General features: G+C 41.9%; 1 protein-coding gene across 5 annotated transcripts; it reads left to right on the top strand.

Annotated features, from left to right (window-relative positions):
- The first annotated feature begins 1,083 nt into the window (after positions 1–1,083).
- Positions 1,084–22,699, top strand: LOC149308117 (epidermal growth factor-like protein 7). Of its 5 annotated transcripts, none has more exons than XM_089535114.1 (10): positions 1,084–1,299; positions 3,701–3,778; positions 11,439–11,600; positions 12,941–13,063; positions 13,973–14,088; positions 15,185–15,277; positions 16,327–16,491; positions 19,210–19,280; positions 20,681–20,846; positions 21,125–22,699. In XM_089535114.1, exons 3-10 carry the CDS (start codon positions 11,527–11,529, stop codon positions 21,145–21,147), a joined length of 831 nt encoding a protein of 276 aa, XP_089391240.1. In that variant the 5' UTR covers positions 1,084–1,299; positions 3,701–3,778; positions 11,439–11,526; the 3' UTR covers positions 21,148–22,699. The 5 variants fall into 5 exon arrangements, with proteins under 5 accessions (XP_089391240.1, XP_089391236.1, XP_089391237.1 ...); XM_089535110.1 differs by having other exon boundaries at positions 11,439–11,606; XM_089535111.1 differs by lacking the exon at positions 3,701–3,778 and having other exon boundaries at positions 11,439–11,606.
- Positions 22,700–22,781: the final 82 nt, after the last annotated feature.

The raw sequence follows: 22,781 nt of genomic DNA, 5'->3' as shown, positions 1-22,781 counted from the left end.
TAGTGGATAAAACAATCTGTGGATATGGAGGGCTGGTTGTAGTCTGAAAAAGTGACATTTTCATGCTCTGCTAATGCCTTTTGTAATGTATAAATTAACTACTGTATAAGGATCTACATTTCACAGAAGGCACTAGCAGAATATGTAAATCTTACTTCTTTCGCTGTAAAAACCACCCATTTGGAGGCCTGCAGAATAGACCAAACAAGTAAAGTTTTCCAAAGCTGGGCACTAAAGGCAAGCTACCTTGGCTGGGCTGCTCCACATAAGTCCCTGCTGTGTGAACATGCTAAGATGTTTTATTCTGAATCAGATCAATCACCTTTTGAGCCCGATATGTTTTGTTCTGATAGCTACCTAGTCTTTGGGGTCTCAAGTGGGGAGAGAGGGCCAAGGCTTCTCCATCACCAGCTGCTCAGAAAGTATCCGCACTACACAGGTACAGAAGTCTGGCATCACTTTAACTGCTTTGACTCCATACTAAAGGATCTTGAGATTTTTAGTTTGCTGGGGGACTTCAAATTCTCTTTTAGGGACCACTGACCAACTCCCCTTCCCCTCAGTTCCTATGGCACTCTGGTTTAGTCCTCAATTCTTCTTAGGAATTGCAATTCAGAAAGAAGCCCTAGAGCTCCGACTATTCCTTGCTGAAGAAAACCCTATGAAATCCCCGGCTTCTATAGGATGGAGCCATGGCTGTTCAAGTGGGACCAAACTGCTATTCTTGTGTCGTGTAGATGCTCTCCTGGTCCTTTTGAAACCTGGAGATGTCAACCTAGAAGCTTGGCCTTGCAAGATGTGAGTTTGTCTCCCGACAAACTATGGCCCTCACTATTAAATCTTTATGACTTTCTCATCTCCTCTTCGTCCTTTGAGCACAAGATGGTGACTTCATATGAAAATTCCCTCCTGGGCCCTTTCAAGTTGGGGCCTGGGTGTTTTGTTCCCTTCACACACACAACTCCTTATCAGCCAGCAACACACACAGGACTTCCTGCCAGGATTGTCCATCCCAGTCCTGATTTATACAGGAAGAAGGGCATAAAAAGCCGCCCTTCCCTGTCCAAAGGGACCTGAGCATCTTTGCCACTGACAAGTGGGACTGGGAGAGAGAAAAAGAAGAAAGCCCAGAGTCCGCCCAGCGGGGGAAGAGAGGAAGCCTGGAGCCATGAAGGGGCAAAGCATTGCACATTTGGTGGCAACCAGACTCCAGGAGAGTCCTGTGGGCAGTGGGGAGGAAGCCCACCACCCATGCCAGCTGCAGATGGTGTGCTCCGACAGCTGACAAGGATGCTGCAGGTACCGTATGAGCTTGTAGGGAGGCCAGATCTCAGGGCTTCGCTCTTTTGTAGATCATCTCCAGGCAAGAGAGGAGGATGCACATCCCTCCAGTTTTGAGGGCATCACTCCAGGCAAGAGGGAAGGACTGTGTGCCGGTCTGCAGCTCTCCTAAGAGACCAGCAGCTTGCTATCAATGTGCTCACATCAAATGATGTGCTGCTGCAAATGCAAAGACTCTCCAGGGACCTTTGTATTTGCTTACTTAGCTTCTTCCTTGCCACTCACTCATTGTGGTGCCAGAGCTCACCTTCTGCTCTGCTCTGCATCCACCTTCTGTCTAGAAGCCAATAGGCTAAGTTTAAAGGCTTTTTGTCCGAAGTAAGTGAGACAGAGTAATCCCCTCCTTTCATCCAGGAACAAACCCCTTTAGCTAAGATTTCTCTCTTGGTTTCCGAACAGGAAAATATTTTCCCTCAGTATCCACTGGGGTTTGGTTCCAAGACTATCACCCCTGTGGATACCAAGATCCATGGATGCTCAAGTCCTATTAAATACAGTGGCATGGTAAAATGGTGTCCCTTATAAAAAATAGCAAAATCAGTTTGCTTTTGGTAATTTATATATATTTTTAGTATTTTCAAACCATGGATGCTTGAATCCCTAGATTAAAAAAAAATCCATGGGTACAGACTATACTTGAATTACAGCTCTGAGCAACCATGGTTGGTACTTAATGCATAATGCTTAACCACATCCCCAAGCTCTGTCCCTAGGTTTCAGGTTCTGTACCTCTGGGCCTGGGATGATCCCAAAATGGAAACTCTAGGATGTCTGTGGGATCCGAAGACTCGGGTGATAGAAACCTAGATCTCAGAGGGATGCGTCGCACAGTGGGGTTTTTATGGTAGATGGACCAATTCATCCCAGTGAATTCCTTTGCTGACATCAGCTAGTTTGAGGTTATGCCCATGAATAAGATGCTGTTGCTTTGGGGAAGGTGACTTGCGCAGATCGGATGTTCAAGATGGACCAAGTATGGACCTCTGGGTGTGGCTGTGCTGCAGCTCCCAGTATCCCTAGCCAGCATAAGCCAAGACTGGGGAATGCTGGGAGCTGCAGTCCAACTCACTCCAGAGGAGTACAGTTGGTCTTTGGCTGTTTGATCACCTGTTGGCTCCCTTGACCACACTGAATCTACATTTTAGTCCAATGCATTTCATCAGTTGCTTAAGCGTGGGTTGTCATATTTATTGTTGTTGTTAGGATATGTCATTCCCTGGTTACAAAATATGTATTTTTTTTTATTTGCCTATTAGCTGCTTTGGTTTTTTTAAAGGTCATTAGGGGAAATTAATATTGTGGTTGTTGGCTTTTTAATTTCTGACAGCTGCCCTGCTAGGTTTGGGAGGGCAGATTTGTGGAAGGGATTGAATACATGGAACCAAAAAGTGAGCTCAAATGTCTCATTATTTGCTTCTCTTTGTACACTTCATGATTTTGTGGTGTTATTCTTGTTGTTGTTTTGTCGTCCCAAAGAAAGTATTCGGTGGCCAACATCACATTGCATGTTTCCTCTGCTTCTCTTTGCATGCTTTTACAGGATAGTGTCTCTCAATGGGGTTATACTAGAACTTGATCATATTATTGTTTTGGATAGAGCTCATACTTGGGGATACTGGGAGTTATAGACCCCCTATACCACTTCCTAGCTTTGGTTTCTACTTGCCAGTCCCTAAGAAAAATGGAGAGGAGGAAAATTCTTAATTCTGAATATTAGAGCATGGCTTTGTTAAAAGGATGTACCATTTGAGCCAGTGGCTTAAACAGTAGCAATGAGATGTTTAGGGTCTGTCTCCTTCTTTAGGGTGCTTCAACTGAACTAAGTTTGCCAACTGACCTGATCTGGCTTGCTCCTGTGCCATTAACACCAGCAGCAGGTTACGCTTTTGGTCCTTCTTCAGGATGCTTCAGCTGAACTAAGTTTGCCAGCTGACTGGACCTGGCTTGCTCCTGTACCTTTAACAGCAGCAAGTTAAGTATTTGGTCCTTCTTCAGAGTGCTTCAGCTAAACTATAAGTTTGCCAAATGACTAGATCGGGCTTGCTCCTGTGCTTTTAACGGCCGCAGGTTAAATATTTGATCCTTCTTCAAGGTGCTTCAGCTGAACTATTTTGCCAGCTGACCTGACCTGGCTTGCTCTTGTGCCTTTAGCAACAGCAGGTTAAGTTTTTAATCCAGTAATGTGGACTGAGATGCTATGAAAAGCATAGGAGATGAACATGTTCACCCTCCTAGGCTTGCATGGAATGAGCAACCCATCTGTGAATGGATGCTCTTTTCTCAGACGTTCACAAACCATTTTGCAAACAATTGTACTATTGGTTCTAAATAATGGTGGTTTCCTTTGCTCCTACATTAGGAACTGGAAATGGACCCTGAAAGCTCTGCTCCGAATCTCTTCCATTTTATTGACGAATGATGCGTCAAGGTGGAACCGGTGAGTTCAGCAATGGTTTTTAAGATCCTGCATGTAATCTATCAGTAAAGTCGCAATGAAACTGGCCATCTTGCAGAGCCAGCCTTCCCCAACTTGGTGCACTCCCAGTGAGTTGGACTACGGTCTCCATCATCTGCATCCAGAGTGATGGGAGTTCTCATTCAATTCACTCTGGAAAGTGCCAGGTTGGGGAAATTTCCTGGCTAATGATGCTTTTAATGTTCTTTATTCAAACTAATTCTCCGAGGCCAAAAGCAGAAATATTCTGCAGTTTGGCAATGCTATACATTTGACTCTTTCTAGGAACTCTTACATTCCAGGGGGAAAGTCTTCCAAAGCTCTTCTAGAGATGTCTTGGCTGTTAACTTGCAGAAATAACCCAGGAATTCTAGTTTTGTGCGACATTTCACCTTCTCCGTCAGAGACCTCTGGTGCCACTACAACCTACAAATCCCAAAATCCCATAACGTGGAGCCACGGCAGTTAAAGGAGTTTATCACATGGGAGGAATTTCTCTTAATTTTGAATGAAAAGAAAGTGGGGCCAGAACGCATTCACATGAATTCACTAGTTCAGTGAATTTACGTGAATTCAAATTGCATCCGAACTTGCTTCCCATTGCCTGAAAATAGCATGCCATTGCTCAAAATTGCGTGTGGTTTGAGCATTGCACTACAGCTCTACAGATCAGGATTCGATTCCTTGCTCTAGTCATGGAGACCTTTGGCAAGTCACATGCTCTCAGCCTCAGAAATCCCCATGATGGATGTCCCTTCAACCCTATTAAAGGGTTTTCTTGACATGTTTTTTCAGATGGTCTTTTCCATTGCCCCTTCAGAGGGGCTTTGCCATTGCCATCCTGAGGCTGAGAGAGTGTGACTTGCCCAAAGTCATCCAATGTGAGGTTCTATGGCTGAGCGGGGATTCGAACCCATAGTCCAGCATTCCATGCACTGACCATCTTAGGTTCGCTTTAGGATTGCCATATGTCGGATGTGACTTAAAGCCACACGACAATAAAGTGTAACTACTGGAATCCACCCGCCATCATGGGCAGGGGCAATAAAAGTTAAAAAGTGAACCCTTTGGGTTTGGGGATTCTGGAACTTATAGTCCAAAAAAAGGTTTTAAAAACCCTAAAACACAGGGCTGCATTACCACTGCAGAAATAATTGTTTCATAAATAATAGTTTGCACTGCATTTACTGGCATGGCTCAATTGCTCTGGGATTTTGGGAACTGTAGCTTATTGGGGCACCAGAGCTCACTGACAGAGAAGGCTAAATAATAATAATAATAATAATTATTATTATTATTATTATTATTATTATTTATACCCCGCTTTTCCAATCGAGGCGGCTTACATTATTATTATTATTATTATTATTATTATTATTATAGTTTATTTGTAAAGCACTGTAAATGTACACAAAATGTACATATAAACACAATGCAATAAAATCTCCCGCAAACCCACCCGCCCTCACAGATCTGCAATTCCCAGGATTCCATACCATTATTATTATTATTATTATTATTATTATTATTTTCTTATAATGCAATATAATATATTACTATATTCTCCCAATATAGGGCCTGAAGGCAGCGAATGGCAGATTTTAAAACAGTGCAATTTAAAAAACAGTACATTAAAATGTATAAATATAAAATTTAAAAACAAAGTATTTGCAAAATTAAAACAGCGATGAATTAAAACAGAATGTGTTAACAATAGAAACCCTTGACATTTAAATAGCGCAACATTCCCAGCCCTTATCAATTTTATTACCTAATAATAATAATAATAATAATAATAATAATAAATGTATTTATATGCCGCCTTTCCCGTAGGATCAAGGCGGCTCACAACATCAGTTAAAACACAATATACAGTTAAAATACATTATTATAATATTATTATTATTGCATGGAGTCATGGCAATTCAAGTGGTGCCAAAGTGGATTATTTCTGCAGTGCAGATGCAGCATTGCTCTGCAAAATAACAGTTGCCTTTTTCTCCTCCAAGGAGCTGAGATCTGTCTCATTTGTTTCCTATATGAGAAAGCCAAGCCAGGAATATAGAGATGGAGAGTTTATTTTAATTTTTTCTAAAGCATCTCTGGTTATTATTAAGTCTGGGAGGTTGAAACTAGGGAAGAAGATAGCAAAGGGGAAGGGAAAGGGAAAGGTTGGGTTTCTCCTCCTGAGAGGGAAGATAGAAGGACCCAGTTTTGCTCCCTCCTGCAAAAAAAAAAGAAGGCTCCTGCATGAAACCCTGGAAGGAAAAGTGAGTAGAAAACGCTTGCAAAAAGAAGAACAACTTAAGAAGGGGACCAGCAGCAGGGGAAAAAATTGGGTTGATGTTTTTAATTTGCAGGATTGCATTCATGCAAAATGCAAAGCAGGAAGGGAGAGTGGATGTCTTGGGAGGAGAAAGAGAGAACCACCATGTGTCTGCTATTTCTTTTGCAAATGCAAGGCAAGAAAAGAGAGAGTTCTGTTTGTCTTTCTTTTGTGCAACGTTACTTTTTTGCAATTAATTAAAAAATCAGGAAAAAAAGCCCAATTTGGAGGAGTAAAGATGAAGGAGAGGTTTGCAAAGGCTTGCAACAAAAAATAGTTTTTTGCAATGTTTTGTAAAAATGCAAACATTTTGCTTAAAATGCAAAGGGATCCGATGGAAGCCCAGTGCGTAAATGTATCTAATGCTTAAACAATGAAGGAGCAAAAAAGAGGAGAAAGGCAATTATTACTATTATTATTATTATTATTATTATTAGGAATTGCGGTTCCTCCCCTGGGAAGGTCTCTAGCATCCTTTTGGAGACATAGAGGGACAAATGTTCAAAGTTTTAACTTTAATGGTTTAAAACAAACCCCCCCAAAAGATTGAGCATTGCAAACACACTCAAGGTGTAAAGTTCCTTTTTAAGCAACTAATAAAAAAGACCAGCTCTCCATCTAGTGGCCATAAAATGATAAAAGACCTGAACCAAGCAGAAAGTTGTATTGCTATATTTTGTACTTTAAATGGCATGATGGTTTTATTTTGTGTTTTGATTGGCTTCATGGTTTATCCAAAGTATTTATCAATAGGAGATTTCCCCAAAAGTTTATACTCTCCATCACTTATTTCATCATGGAAATCTGTGGCTAAGCAAGAGGATGCATCTCCATTGCAGAACTAATGCAGTTTCATGCTGCTTTGACTGCCATGGATCACTGCTGTGAGATTGTGGGGGTTTTAGTTGTAGTTTGGTGGGACATTTAGCTTTCTCAGGCCTCCTCGGATGCAACCATTGGCCGTTCAATTGGGATGATAGGCTGCATCTGCACTGCAGAATTAATGCACCCTGACACTACTTTAACTGCCATGGTGCAATGCTACGATATCCAGGGATCTACAGTTTGGTGAGCTATTTAGACTTCTCTGTCGGAGAGCTCTGGTGCCACAACAAACTACAGATCCCAAGAGTCAATAAGATGGAGCTATGGCAATTAAAGTGGTGTCAAAGTGCGTTAATTCTTTGCAGTGTGGCAGCAGCCAGAATTTGGCCAGGCAACAAGAGACCAAGTACTGTATTATTAAGGAAGAACACACAAAAATTGCTATTTTAAGCAAAGACGCCCCGGAATTTATATATTGAGTTTAGACAAGACTGGACAAAACTGAGTGCAAACTAGTTGTTAGATTTTGGAATATATGTATTTGTATGTGGTGTTTGAGCATTGGACTAGGACAGTGATGGCGACCCATTTAGAGGCCGAGTGCCCAAACTGCAACCCCAAACATACTTATTTATTGCAAAGTGCCATGTCCCTCTGGCTTTCCAGTAACAAACTCTGGCAAACTCTGTGCTGGGACGATGGCACATGTGCCCACAGAGAGGGCTCTGAGTGCCACCTCTGGCACGTGTGCCATAGGTTCGCCATCACTGGACTAAGACTATGGAGACCAGGGTTTGACCCTAAGGGTAAACCTATCATGGGGGTTTCTTGGCAAAATTTGCCCTGAAAAGGTTTGCTGTTACCATCCTCTTAGGCTGAGGGTTTGTCTAAGGTCACCCGGTGGGTTTCATGGCTGAGCTGGGCATTGAACCCTGGTCTCCAGAGGCAAAGTCCAACACTCAAACCACTACGCCATGCTGACGTTGGCCTTATCATAGGAGTTTCTTGGCAAGATTGGTTCAGAGGAGGTGTGCCATTGCCATCTTCTTAGGCTGAGAGAGTGTGACTTGTCTAAGGTTATCCAATAGGTTTCATGGCTGAGCTGAGCATTGACCCTTGGTCACCAGAGTCAAAGTCCAACACTCAAACCACTATGCCATGCTGACATTGACCGTATCATGGAGTTTTCATGGCAGGATTTGTCCGGAGGAGGTTTGCCATTGCTTTCCACTGAGGCTGAGAGAGTGTGACTTGCCCAAGGTGGGGATTCCACAGGGATTCAAACCCTGTCCTCTTCAACACTCAGACTACTATACTGGCTGTAGCATTATTCTTTCCTGGTGGGTTTAGCCCTGATATATCTATCTCCTGTATGATGTTCTCAACGCTGCTCCAGAAATGTACCACTATCTTGCTATTCTGCCGTTCCATAAATGTGGGAATGTTTCCTATTAGCCAGCCATGTTCTCGCTTCGGCGACGGTGCTGATTGTGTGGAATGTGGGAATAAGACGTTGGATCCAACCTCTGGAACATCTTAATCTGCCCGCAAAACATAACTTTATTAACAGCTCTTTGATGGCAGTGGAGAGATGCTTCGGAGGCATGCAACGCATAAAACTTGTGGTGGAAGCCAAATACTATTACAACAGTGGGGATATAGTGGAGTGCGGAAATTAATCTATGTGTTCCCTTCCATGGCTGCATCTGCATTGCAGAATTAATGCAGTTTGACACCGCTTTAACGGCCATGGCTCCATTCTATGAATTTGTGGTTTGCTGGGGCACCAGAGCATTCAGACAGAGAAGGCTAAATAGCTCACAAAACTACAAAACTCAGACTTCCATAACATTGAGTCATGGCGGTTAAAGTGGTGTCAAACTGGATTAATTCTGCAGTGTAAATGCAGCCCATGTTTTGTGAGGACTGAGGAAAAGTTGGAAGTCCTTTCCAACAGGGCTATGGAATTGAAGTCAGATTTGTGGGGTTTCAAGCAATTTTAGGTGGAGTTGGGGACAGAGCTGGAGTCGGTCGAAATGTACCAACTCCAGCTTCAAAATAAAAATTATACAGGTTGACCCTTTGTTATCTGAAATGCTTGGGACCAGGAAGGTTTTGGATTCCCCCCCCCCCAGATTTTAAATATTTGCATATATATAATGAGAGATTTTGGACATGGGACCCAAGTCTAAACATGAAATTAATTTATGTTGCATATACACCTTATGAACATAGCCTCAAGGTAATTTGAAGCACAATGTTTGTAATAAACTTGTGCATGAAACAAAGTTTGTGTACACTGAACCATTAGAAAGCAAAGGGGTCGCTATCTCATCCAGGCACATGGACACTTTTGGATTTTGGAGCATTTTGGGTTTCAGAATTAGGGATGAAGGAAATGCAACCTATAGTTTGACCAAGGTTACATTGATTCCATGGGTCGACTTTTAATTCAGGCTAACAATTTTGTGCCAATTTATATTGTTCCGAATTATGGTTAGGCCCAGCTAGAGGACACCCATAGAATCAGTGACAATTTGGTCAGTCAACATTTATATAGATTCCACTATTTCTATGAGTCTAACTGGTCTAAAAGGTCTAAAGGAGTCTAAAAGGATGAGTTTCATGGGGCTCTCCAGATGTTGAGGTCCAACTCCCAACATTGCTTCTTATTGGATATGCTGACTAGGGCTGATAGGAGTTGCCATCCAACAACATCTGGAGGGCTGTATGATTCCCATCCTTAATTTAAGCTGCATCATTTAAAACATCATTAAACAAATACTAAAGCATATTTCCGTTAGAAGTAAAACCGAGAAAACAAAGAGATGAATGCTGGTGGTTTTATTCCTCTTTTATCAGCATTTCTTTAATTCTACAACATGAGTGCAGCCCAGCTGGATCGTAAGATAAGCATGCAAATAAATTGCAACCTGGTGCAACCGTTATTTTGGTGCAGAAAATATTATGTTTCTGAGGAGGAAGTGGTAATGTTTGGCATAGGAAAACTGTACAGAAAAACTTATTTCTGTATAAAAGAATGTCTCAGGAGAGTTTATAAAGAGTGAATAGTGTTGCAAGACAACGCAGAAGCCTTTGTATTTTTGCAGAGTGGGCAAAATAGCAAAGAATTATTTGTTCCTACTTATGAAGTTGGGGAACATGAAGCCTAATATCATTGCTGGGAAAGCAGGGTTATAAAACCCGGATGGGTTATTCTTAACCTGCCAGGAAAGTTTGGGATTTGGTGGCTGGCAGAACCAATGCAAGGCCAATGTTTGTTCTCCTCTTACGGTGGAAAAAGCCCCTTAAGATGAGAGTCCTTCTCTCTCCAAAAATGTTTTTGGAGAGGTTTTGAGTGCCCTTTCTGCAGGGTCAAAACCTACTCCCTTGGAGGAATAAAAAGGCAGCAATTGTTCTTGAAGAGGGCAAGTGTTTTGTGAGGATCGATGACTCTTGTTTAAACAGAGCAGTTGACCTGTGTGTTTTCTAAATACATAAATACAAACCTTAACATCTGGACACAGTTTTCTGCTTAATAAATAACTTTTATTGAGATTTTCTTTTTAAAAGGTGAGTCCAATTTGGAAGCTAACTTTCTTCATTCATTCATTCATTCATTCATTCATTCTTGGACCACCTTGGAAACTAACCGAAAGAGAGAAGTTGTTAGCATGAGCTTTAGTAGACCTTTGGCTACTTTAACGTGAACATTAATTAATCAATCAATTAATTAATATTAACTTTAAAGACACATCTCTTCTGCCAGTCAGTTTTGAATTGTGACTTTTTTAATGTATATATATTTAAAGAATGGACTCATATGAGTGTACTTTAATGGTATTATAATACTTGTATTAACAGTTTGTTTTATGTGTTTTAATTGCATTTAATATCTTGGAGATGAAAGCCAAGTGTAAACATGAAATTCATTTATGTTTCACACACAGGTACAACTTATGCACAAATCCTGAAGTTATTTTTTATACACAGGGTTTTTAATAATTTTGTGCGTGCAACAAACTTTGCGCACATGGAACCAATGGAAAGCAGAGGTGTCACCATCCCAGCTCCCCATGTGGGAAATTTTGGAGTATTTTGCATTTCAGAATTCCAGATAATGGTGACTCAACCTGTAATATATATAATATATAGAGACAGTGTGGCATAGTGGTTTGAGTGTTGGAGTATGACTCCGGAGAACAGGGTTCGATTCCCAGTTTGTCCATGCAACCCATTGGATGTCTTTGGGTACGTTGCAAGCGCTCAGCCTCAGGGAAAGGCAATGGCAACCCTCCTCTGCACAGCTCTTGCCAAGAAAATCCCATGATGGCTTTGCCTTAGGGTCGCCATAAGTCACAAAAGACTCAAAGGCACACAACAATAGAGAGGTACCCTTTTAGTGATTTCCATCTTTTGAAAACTTGTGTGTTGTTTTTTTTCCTCTTGCTTTTTGCATCTATTCACTTTACTTGTTCTCTCTGACTCTAGGTTTGCTCCCTGAACAGCATCTCATTGCAACAACCTGTGCGAGTTTCTCATACACTCCTTACATGTGAGGCCAGAGAGAGGATAGGAAATGAGGAGGGTCACCTGTCTCCTGGCAGGGTATCTCCTAGTCCTTATGGTGACCAATGTGGACTGCTTCTCCAGGTCAGGGTAAGTCTTTTGCTTATGTACTTCTTTCTAGGTTAAGCCCCAATATATATAGTTTAACAAAAGCACAACCAATTATACAGTCAGCCCTTCTTATCCACGGATTTTTGATGCATGGATTAATGCATCCACGGCTTGAAAATGTTTTTGAAATACATAAATTCCAAAAAAGCAAACCTTGATTTTATATAAGGGGCATCATTTTACTATCCATTGTATTTAATGGGACTTCAGCATCCATGGATTTTGTTATCCACAGGGGAGTCTGGGAACCAAACCTCAGCGGATACCAAGGGCCCACTGTATATTCAATTGGATGCATATGGATATGGACTGACCCACCAATAGGTTCTCAATCTTTAGTATTCCAATACTGCCTTTGTGTGATAGGGCCCTTCCCCTGCAGTTCCGCTTCTCAGGCAGCCCTATGGCGCGAATGGCTGTGATTCTGCTCCTTTCCCCTCACAGTGATCGTGGCTGCCAGTGGTTTTCCGAAATTGGCTGCTATGTGTACATTTGCACAGCAACCAGCTTGGGGAGGTAGTTGCCCACCACGATCACTTGTTGTCCCACCATCGTAGTGATTGCAGCTGCCCAAACCTTCCCAAAGCTAGCTACTGTGTACATATTCACACAGCAGCCAGTTTCGAGAAAAAGTTGGCAGCTAGGCTAATTCATTCAGTCCCTTTTTCCTGGAAGCTATTTGGCAGTGCCTAAAACAGATGGATTGCCAAAACAACACCAAAGCTCTATAGTGGGGAAAAGTGTGATAAGAAATGATGCCAAGCCGGTATGCTTCCATGCCTAAGCCAACACATCTGTGGCAGGACAACAGTGATAAAGTCCAGAAATGAAACTAAAACTAGGACATACAGTTGGGACTCTGTATCTGCGGATTCTTTATTCACAGATTCAAGTATCCACTGTTTGAAAATACTAATACACACACACACACACACACACACACACACATATATATACACCTTGATTTTGCTGTTTTATATAAGGGGCACGGTTTTATTACGGTATTGTATATAATGGCACTTCTGCATCCACGGGGGTCCTGAAATGAAACCCATGCGGATACCACTAATACTAAAACACTGCAATACCTAACACTATGTAAGTAAAGCACTAACAGAGTAAGGTACAAAAGGGCTCTGATCTCCTCCCAATCTAGGCTGCAATGAAAGCAAGAAAAAAAGCAGAGAAAGACGAAATATATTATTTTAGTATTGCAGTTCCAACTCGATAATCCTACTTCTAAACTTACTAGTAGACATAACCAAAAATTATTGCATTGTTAGATGACTTCTCACTGTTGTTCTGACCTGCAGGCACAAAGGGTGCTCCGTGGAAGTAAGAAGCCGCACCGTGTCCTTCCTCACATCCCATGCCCAGCCGGTTTACCAGCCCTATCTCACTTTGTGCCAGGGATACAGACTCTGCAGCACATACAGGTATGGATTAATTCTCATTCCAGAGACTCGGAGTAATTCCCCTTCCCCTTAAATGTAAGCCCAGAGCTGGAGTTGGGGATCTTAGGTCAAACCTGGGCTTGATGGTTCACCCTTTCCTTTTTTAATAAGCAATTGTAATTTATGAAAATTGCACGTGGAATTTGTAATTTAGTTCACAAGCTGTGCGGCACACGCGGGAAGATGAAATATTTCAACCGAGATCCTATTTGTGGACAGATGGTGTTCCCACATGTTAAATATAAAGGAAGAGTAGGATCATAGGAGTTTATCACACGAAGGAGAGTGGGAGTTTATCCCGTGAATATCCCAGAAAAATCGTGTAATTACGTGAAACAATTTCACACGACGTCGCACAAAACCCGCCATTAAAGTGGTCACAAAGAAGCATTAATGTGCATCTTTTTACTTTCGGGATTTCAGCGACAATGCATTTTTGATATTACTTTATTTGCACAATCATGGGATAATCATTCGTGCAATTGCTCGCCATTTCTGCTTTATTTGCAGGATGCTTTCAATGCGCTTTCAATGCTCTTTAATGCCGAAATTAGCCCCAGTGTGATAAACTCCTTAGAGTTGGAAGGGATCTCAAGGGCCATCTAAGGCATGCAGGGATACACAACTAAAGCACTCCTGAGAGTTGCTCATCCAATTTCTGACCAAAGTTCTCCAGAGAAGGAAAATCCACCACCCTCCAAAATAGTCTTATCTTCCCTTGATCCTGAGTTTTTCCTTGAACATTTTCCTTGATCACTCCTGTAGCCCTTTTGACCATCTTGGCTGACTTTTGTCCCTAGAAATGGAGAAATTGTCCATTTCGATTTAATTTTCTTTTCATGCTCTGTGAGTCTTGAGTATTAAACCCATTTCTGTTCATGTTATTTTCAGAACTATCTACAGGGTTACTCAGCGCCCAACGTATCGGAAAGTTTCTCAGCCAGTGTACGCATGCTGTTCGGGATGGAGATGGGGAGGTAAAACCCGTAAGCTTGGATGTAATATAGGTAAATATATACTTTTATTTCCGGGGGAGTGGAGTTGTGTTAGTCTGTTGCCGGTAAAAACAAGCAACTGTGCATCAAGTGATTAGGACTGCAATTCATGAAAAATTGTGCCGAATAAAAATTGTTAGTCGCACTTATTTTATGTTTGTATCTAGCGTGCAAACCTAAAAAGACGCATTGTTGACTGATTTTATGTATTGTATAAATAGCTCAAAAATAAATCCCCCGCAGTCACAAGTATTTGACCTAAAAAAATAGATTAAATGGGAAAGTTCAACAAGCCACAGATCTTGTGGGCAGAATGCTACATTTAAAGCTTTCCTTTGAAATTTTTATGGTTAGGTTGTTGTTTTGTTAGCTTGTTGTTATGTTTTTGTTATGTTTGTACTATGTATGGTAGTTTTAGATGCATATATAAAGTGTGTTTGCGGGTCTGGTTTTTGTGTGTTTAATAAAAGTGATATATAAATATATATATTTCAAAAGGAAATTATTTTTATGGACTACCTGTAAATATTTTAAGGCCTGGTTTCTATCTCTCCTTTCATTTAAATGTAAAGGAGGGTTACAACCCAAAGGTCCTGACAATTAGCATGCTCAGATTGCTGTGCGTTTCTGTATTTTTTTCTAGGTCTGCATCTGCATTGCAGAAATAATGAAGTTTGACCCCACTTTAACTATCATGGCTCCATGCTATGGAATCCTGGGATTTGTAGCTTGTTGTGGCACTAGAGCTCCCTGACAGAGAAAGCTAAATATCTCATAAAATTACAAAGCCCCAAATTCCGCAGTGTTGAGCCGTAGCAGTTAAAGCGGTGTCAAACTGAATTAGTTTTGCAATGCAGATACAGCCTAAGGAAGATAACCTTTAAATAGGGAATCACAAGTTTGAAAAAGTGCCCAATTTGACTGGTGCTGCCTCTGGTTGTTGTCTTGCTAGATATGTTTGTGGAGTGACATGTTTTTTAAAGGAGGAGGAAAACTGTGCATTGAAATATGTGGTATCTTGGGATCCACTTTGGAAGAAAGGCAGGATATAAATGCAATTTTTAAAAAATGAAACAATAAATTAACTCAGACCTTATCTTTTCAACAGTCTGCCAACCACCTTGCCAAAACGGGGGAACATGTTCACTGCCGAACCAGTGCTCCTGCCCCTCTGGATGGATTGGAAGCTGTTGCCAGACAGGTAGATTCTCCTGCTATGGAAGTGCTCCTTCCTATGTAGCACTTTTGCGCCACTAAAATTCCTGCTGCATCTGAAGCAGAGAGTGGGCAACTTCAGTGAATCTGGGCAGTTTTCACTCTGCCAGCCTTCTCTGAAGATGCCAGCCACAGATGCTGGTGAAACGTCAGAAATAAACTCTTCTGGTCACATAGCCAGAAAAACCCACAAAAAAACTATTCTCTGGAACAGATGTTGGGTCTCACTTGCCTGTAAATCCGAAATATTCCAAAACCCAAAACTTTTTTCATGGGTGGCTAAGTTAGTGGCGCCTTTGCTTTCTGGTGGTTCAGTAGATACAAACTTTGTTTCGTGCACAAAATTGTTGCATAAATTCTGGCTATGTGTGTATGAAGTATCAGTTAATTTTGTGTTTAGACTTGGGTCCCATCTCAAAGATGTCTATCTATTATGTATATGCAAATATTCCCAAATCTGAAAAAGTCAGAAATCCAGAACACTTCTGGTCCCAAATATTTCGGATACAGGAGACTCAGCCTGTATGAATATTTTAATTAGAGTGGCCAAATTGAAAACTGGAGAGGGCTCTTATAGTTTTTGTAGTTGTGTCAAAGAAGCGATTTCAGGAATTGTTGCTTGTGGTACAACCAGATAACAAGCCTTATTGTTGTTGTGTACCTTCAAGTCATTTCTGACTTATAGCGACCCTGTCAATGGGTTTTGGTTTTTTTTGGCAAGGTTTGTTCAGAGGATGTTTGCCATTGCCTTCCCCTGAGTTTGAGAGCATACAAATTGTCCAACTCATCCAGTGGGTTTCATGGCCAAGTGGGGACTTGAACCCTGGTCTCTAGAGCCATAGTTATACCTGTTGAAATCCCTTCTTCTGTATGCTCATTAAAGGTACAAGAGACCTTTCCGGTTTTCACTGTGGCAACCCTACTTTTAATAAATGGAATCAATTGTTTGCAAAAGGCTGGTGAAGAAAACCAAAATCTTATCTCCTGCCAGAATTACATGGAAAGGTCAGTTTAGCCTCTCTTTGTTGTTTTCAGATGTGGACGAATGTGCTGGAGGAAGACATGGGTGCAGCCAGGTTTGCCTCAACGTAGCTGGGAGCTACCGCTGTGCCTGCCAGCCAGGGTACGAACTCCAGGAAGACGGGAAAAGCTGCCAGGCTCAGGTGGTGCCCACGAAGGCCCCCGCCACTCCCAGTCCAGGTAAGACTAATGTTGACCAGGAGTGAATTCACACTGCACAGTTATAGCAGTATTATTCCACTTTAATTGTCATGGTTTTATCCCATGGAATACTGGGATTTGGGGTTCAGGGAGTAGTTGGGCCCCGTATTATATAAGAGATCTGTTTGTATTACCTTCATATTACCTTTGCGTAATACAGAATTTGCATATAATCTGGAAAGCTCTTGGTTGACCATAAAGTTGCACTGGAGGACCTAGAAATGCCTAGAGAAGTGTTCTCTCTAGGAACCTCTAGGTCTTCCAGCATGATTCTGTGGTCAATTTCTGGCAGAAGCATCCCACAAAATTCTGGAGGACCTAGAAAATGTCTAGCAATAACACTATGCTATTAATTTTAGGTAAGAAAATTAACAACAAGGTGTTATCGCTAGGCATGTTCTAGGTCCTCCAGCACAATTCTGTGGGATGCTTCTGCCAGAAATTAACCACAGAGTTGCTCTGGAGGACCTAGAGATTCCTAGAGAGAACACTTGTCTGGGCATTTCTAGGTCTTCCATTGCAGCTATAATAATAATAATAATAATAATAATAATAATAATAATAATAATAATAGGATTTATTTATGGTCAATCTCCAGCAGAAGTATACCATAGAATCATGCTGGATGACTTAGAAAATGCCTAGAGAGAACTGAGCTCCTTTTGGATCATTTTAGGCCCAGAAAAACCTATTTAAAAAATAAGAAGTGGACTGAAAGTGACTTCTGGGTCACTTTGTTTTGCAAAAATGACATCTCCTGGAGTTAAAACTGCCCCCAACAGTGGGAAACATGACTATTGCGGGTGTTTTGCAGGCATCTGGGGGCACAAAATTGACTTATTGTAGTGGGGATGCAATCCTCCAAGGTCCACTGGGGACCAGAGTGGCTTCCTAAAGTCTTGACATTTGCTCGTTTCTTGGGTAGATAAATCACAGGTGTGACTAAGGCAGCATCACATGTAAGTTCCGTTCCAGTATAAACCTGCCTATCCCATCTGCCTTTGGCTTGCCCCTATCTTTGTGGATCTTCAAAGCCTGGAAGAAGAGCAGAAGCTCACCAACGCTGACTGCAACTCATTATTACTTTTGGTACGCGCTGTGCCACTTCAAACTCGTACCGTGAGTAATAATGCGTGGCGGGCCGGCACTCGCACCCGATGGAAGAGTTGTGCATCATCTTCGCAAATCTGTAAGTGTGCTGTGAATCTTCCCATAATCTGAACTCTCTTCCTAAGTAATAAAGGTTAAATGATGTCAGGAGACTAGGCTACGTTTCAGGAGGCTCGGCATTACAGAGGAGGCAAGATAGCAATGGCTCTATGAGATGACCAGTGGGCAGCAGTGCAAATCTGTGAGATCTTTTGCAACAGAGGTTATAAAAAGCCTGAGAAAGGACCATGGGACAGACTTTGAAAAGTAGGCTTAGGGACAGAGGCTCCTATCCCCCTGGAACTGGTCGAGTCTGGGCAAAGAAGTCCATACTCCCAGCTATTCCATGTACATCAAGGACTACATATCCCATCTGAGTTTGACCCTGCTTATCCACGGATTCTTTTTCCATGGATTCACCCATCCAAGGCTTGAAAATAATCAAGAAAATGCAAAATCTAAAAAGCAAACCTTGATTTTGCCATTTCATATAAGGGACACCATTTTATTACACCATTGTATCTAATGACTTGGAGGATACACACACACAACACCAATATGCAGATGTGATATGAAACATCCAAGTCAGGCAAGCCTTAAACAAAAACATTTTGAGCCTTCTGGAAACTGCTTGAAAACGTCTTCCAAAATGCATCCAGGGTTGATTTTTTTTTCATCAGCCTCCACTTCTCATATGGTTTTTGTGCCTGAAGATAGGAGTTTAGTTTTGATTTTATAAGGATAGTTTGTGAGGCATGCTTAGGTACCTTCAAACCTTTTTTGTCTGGTTTGCTGCAGTGGGCACTTGGTATCTGCTGGAGTTTAGTTCCAGGACCCTCCTTGGACACCAAAATCCATAGTTGTTCAAATCCCATTCAATACAATGGCATAGTAAAATGGTGTCCCTTATATAAAAAGGCAACATCAGGGTATGCTTTTTGAAATTTATATATTTTTAAAAGTATTTTCAAGCCAGGGATGATTGTATTGGTGGATAAAGAATCTGTGGATATGGAGGACCAACTGTATTTGTACATGCAATTACTTATGAACGCAGCTGCTGTTCATCTTGTCTGTTGTAAGCAGACACACTTGGCTGTAGTAAGATTGGTTAGAGTAGAATCTCATTCTTTCCCGGAGCGAGTTTTATTGCATTGTTTACTGTAGGCATGTCGATGCAACCTGACACTAAACGTCTGTGTTTTTCCAGTTCTGCTTCACTATCCTCCCAATGCCAATCTGCCCCAAAAAATATCAAGATAGACAGAGGAAGGGGGACTGGAGGTGTAAAAAGATTTTGTAAATCCTGTATGAATGTAATACCTTGGCATTACTTAAGGCTATAAATTAGAGGATAGAACCACTCTTGGCTCCGATAGTATCCCACGCTCGGATTCTGGGAATTTTCTAACTGCCACTGAATTCTGTTCCCTGCTTTCTTTCCAAATGGCATCACCGAAGGAGGTGGACAGCCAAAGTACCTGGTTCGTGCTTCACGTAAATCCCCAGTTTATCATTGCATCTTTTGTTTGCTTTGGATTTGTGCAGGTGGAACCACCAACCTGATGGTGCAAGATGAAGTGAGGGAGCTGAAAAGCAGAATGGCTGCCCTGGAAGACGTAAGTGGCCTTCTGAGACCACCCAGAATTGCTTCCAACTCCAACTTTAACTTGCCCTGGCTAATAGATTTGGGAGTGGTTACTAGTTGTAATGCAATAAAAGCAAATGAGTTTTTAAAAAGAAAAAAGATTAGAGAGATTTAAATGACAGGGGAGCCTATAAAGGCGTCAATGTTAAGTGGCATTGCTTTACCTCTTTGCAATACCTTTTGTCCTCCTACTCAGTGTTAGCAGGTGCATGGCATGCAGAAAGTACCAGGTTCCATCCAGGTGGGGCTGGGAAGGGATACTCCTACCTGCAGTTTGGGAAAGATGATGCCAGTCAGTATCAAAGACCAAGAATCTAGCTCCATAGCAAGCATCTAGCCATTCTCTTTGTGAAATGGAGCCTGTGTGTCTGAAGATGGTCTACCTTTCAATACCAGATGCTGGAGATAAATGGAAGACTTGTGTGGGACTAAGTGCGGTGTAGTTGTTTGAGTGTTGGATTACGATTCTGGAGGCCAGGGTTCCATTCCTGGCTTGGACAGGTCCCAAGCTCTCAGCCTCAGGGGAAGGCAATGGCAAACCACCTCCGAACAAACCTTGCTAAGAAAACACCATATGTTCACCTTAGGGTTGCCATAAGTCAGAAATTACTTGAAGGCACAAGGGATTGTTAAAGGAGGGCCTTCTCAGTTATTGCTCCCAGCAGGGAAACTTGTAGCCAAAGCAACTATTTGTAGAAGGCTTTTGAAATTAAAACTCACGGCTGTAAATGAACCATGGGTTATAAGCGAGGTGGGCAAAGTGTGACATGAAGCTCTGGGGAACCAAAAATGTGACCCCAGAAACCTCTAGATATTTTGAATATTGTAATATTTATTAGAATCAAGGTGATGTAGTGTTTTGAGTGTTGGACCACGACTCTGAAGATCAGGAATGAATCCCCCGCTCAGCCATGGAAACCCACTGGGTACCCCTGGGAGTCATGTACTCCCAGCACCAGAAAACCCTGTGATAGGGTTGCCATAAGTTGGAAACAACTTGAAGGCGCACAATAACAACATATTTCATTAAACCAGTGAATATATTTTTGTTATTTTGTATGCCTTCATGTCATTTCTGACTTATGATAACCCTATCATGGGGTCTTCTTGGCAAGATTTGTCCTTGTCATTGCCTTTCCTTGATGCTGAGAGTGTGACTTTCCAAAGTCACCCAGTGGGTTTCTGTGGCTGAGTCAGGAATCAAACCTTAGTCTCCAGAGTCATTTCACCATGCTGGTTGTCTAGTGAAAATAAAAGGATCACAAATATGAGTAACTCAAAGTTATGCCCTTAGTAAATTTTGCATGTTTTGCATTGAGGGAAGCACGGTCCACAGTCACTCTGCTTGACTTCTTTCTTCTTTCTCGGTAGAAATTCCAGCGGATGTTGGCACCATTCCTTAAACTGGAGATACCAGGCACAGATGGCACGGCCCCTGCTGACCCACTGGGACTGCTCATCCAGTCTTTGCAGCAGCTGGACAGAATAGACTCACTCAGTGAGCAAATATCTTTCCTGGAGGAACAGCTGGAGACATGTAAGTAGCAACAACTATGTGGGTGTCTTTTCTTTCCTTTACCAGTGGAATGTGCCTTGCGGTGGAGTCTCCTTCTTTGGAGGTTTTGAAACAGAGACTGGATGACCATCTGTCAGGGTGCTTTGACTGTGTATTCCTGCATGGCAGGGGGTTGGACTAGATGAGCCTTAAGATCTCTTCCAATGCTATGATTCTATAATTCAACCTTGAGTTGTTCTCAGATCCAGTCATTTGTCCTTTTGGCAATCCACCGTATCTTTCTTTCTATCTCTGCGCAGGTTCCTGTAAGAATGAACGCTGAGAAGGGAAAAGGCAAGAAAAGAAAAGAACTCCAACGCACCAACCTTTGATTTCCTTTCTTACTCAACGTTTCGGCAACATACATCTCAATTGAATCATTACTTGAAATCTCCCCTGGAATTACAGCAAAGCCATTGGAATTAAGAGATCCCAAAGGCCGGTTGGTGTAACAGGGACATCCGACAGCCTCTTACAAACACTTCCATTGAAATCTAAGACACTGCAATCATGGAATGCATCAGGGAAACATTTGCAACTTGTGCCAAAGGGTGGATGCAAGAATCAACCCCTGCTGAGATTTATGGCATATAAAAAGGCACAGTTCATACGAGTGCTTGAGGGCCTCTGTCCTTGAGTATTTTTATACTACAGCTGTCCTTGCATTTGTAGGTTTCCGATGGGTGGGTAGGTGGGCAGGGGCTCTGGTTGGTTTGTGAGCTTGAGTCTATCCACAGAATTATGTATAGAAGGTGATTGTGGCCAAGCAGCATCAGCGTAGACAAGATGAGAAAATTCAATGGGGAATAACAGACAAAGGAGAGGCTGCAGCAGTTTGCTTTTGCCTGTGCCTACTGGGAGGGGATAAATTCTGCCACCTCTCCTGTCTTGAAGAACCCAAACTATGTTTGAATGTGGACCTGTTTGCAGGGATTGGGATAAACAGGACAAGGGGGGAAAGAAAGATAAGAGAATCTAGGACATTTTAAAAGCTGGGAAAAAATCAGCAAGGGATTAATGGGGACTGTCCCTGTCAAAATCCAGAAAGTTGGAGAGTATGACTACAACCATAGCCTAGGGCAGTGGTTTGAGTGTTGGATTAGAACTCATGAGAGATCAGGGTTCAAATTCTTGCTCAGCCACAGAAACTCACACTGTGTCAATCATAGAGGCAACCTCCTTGAACTAAATTTCAGCAAGGAAAACCGAAGATAAGGTCTCTGCTAAGTCAGAGTAGACTTGAATGCACATGTCAAATTACTACAACACCCCAAATGTCTCAGCTGGCCTGGGAATTATGGGAGTTGTAGTCACCCCAGCACCATTTGCAAGCTGTATTGGAAATAACCCTCTTGCTGGTGTTTTCCCTTATTGCAGATGTTATACTGTACTCATCACCTGCTTCTAAAAGTGCTTCTCCCACCTTTGCTTTGTTTTAGTATTTCTGGCCCTTACCACTGGGAATTAACTTTTCTCTAATGGGGAGATGAAGATACATTACATGTTTCAGCTTTCCTAACCGTGAATGCAGTTTGGCAGATGGATTTTCTAAACCAGCCAAGCAACCTTCTAGTTTAATGCAGAAATTCAGTGGCATTACAGCTTTTTTGGGGAGGCAGGCAAAGGGAAACAAGGGTGCTTAAAGTCTTCCAGGGTACAGCACCTTCCACTGTAGAGGTGCTCTAAAAAGGAATTTTTGCAAACTTAAATGGTACAATTAACTCACTCTTCGGTAACCCTTCTGAGACTCAGAGCCAGTATGAGATGTGATGAGATCGGGTATTTTTTCCCCTTTTTAAAAAGTACATTTCAATAAAAGTTATGTCTGTAAAAAATGGTCTGTTGGCTCGTCGTGGAGGAAGAGTTACAACAGTGCTCTGCAAAGATGGCTTTTAATCGGCATTGCTGTGGATTAAT

This window comes from Sceloporus occidentalis, unplaced genomic scaffold (genome assembly GCF_023333645.1).
Source record: "Sceloporus occidentalis isolate IW3139 unplaced genomic scaffold, rSceOcc1.0.p SCAF_8, whole genome shotgun sequence".
Taxonomy (NCBI): Eukaryota; Metazoa; Chordata; class Lepidosauria; order Squamata; family Phrynosomatidae; genus Sceloporus; species Sceloporus occidentalis.
Note: the sequence above shows the minus strand (reverse complement) of the source record. Positions and strands in the feature narration are given on the sequence as shown.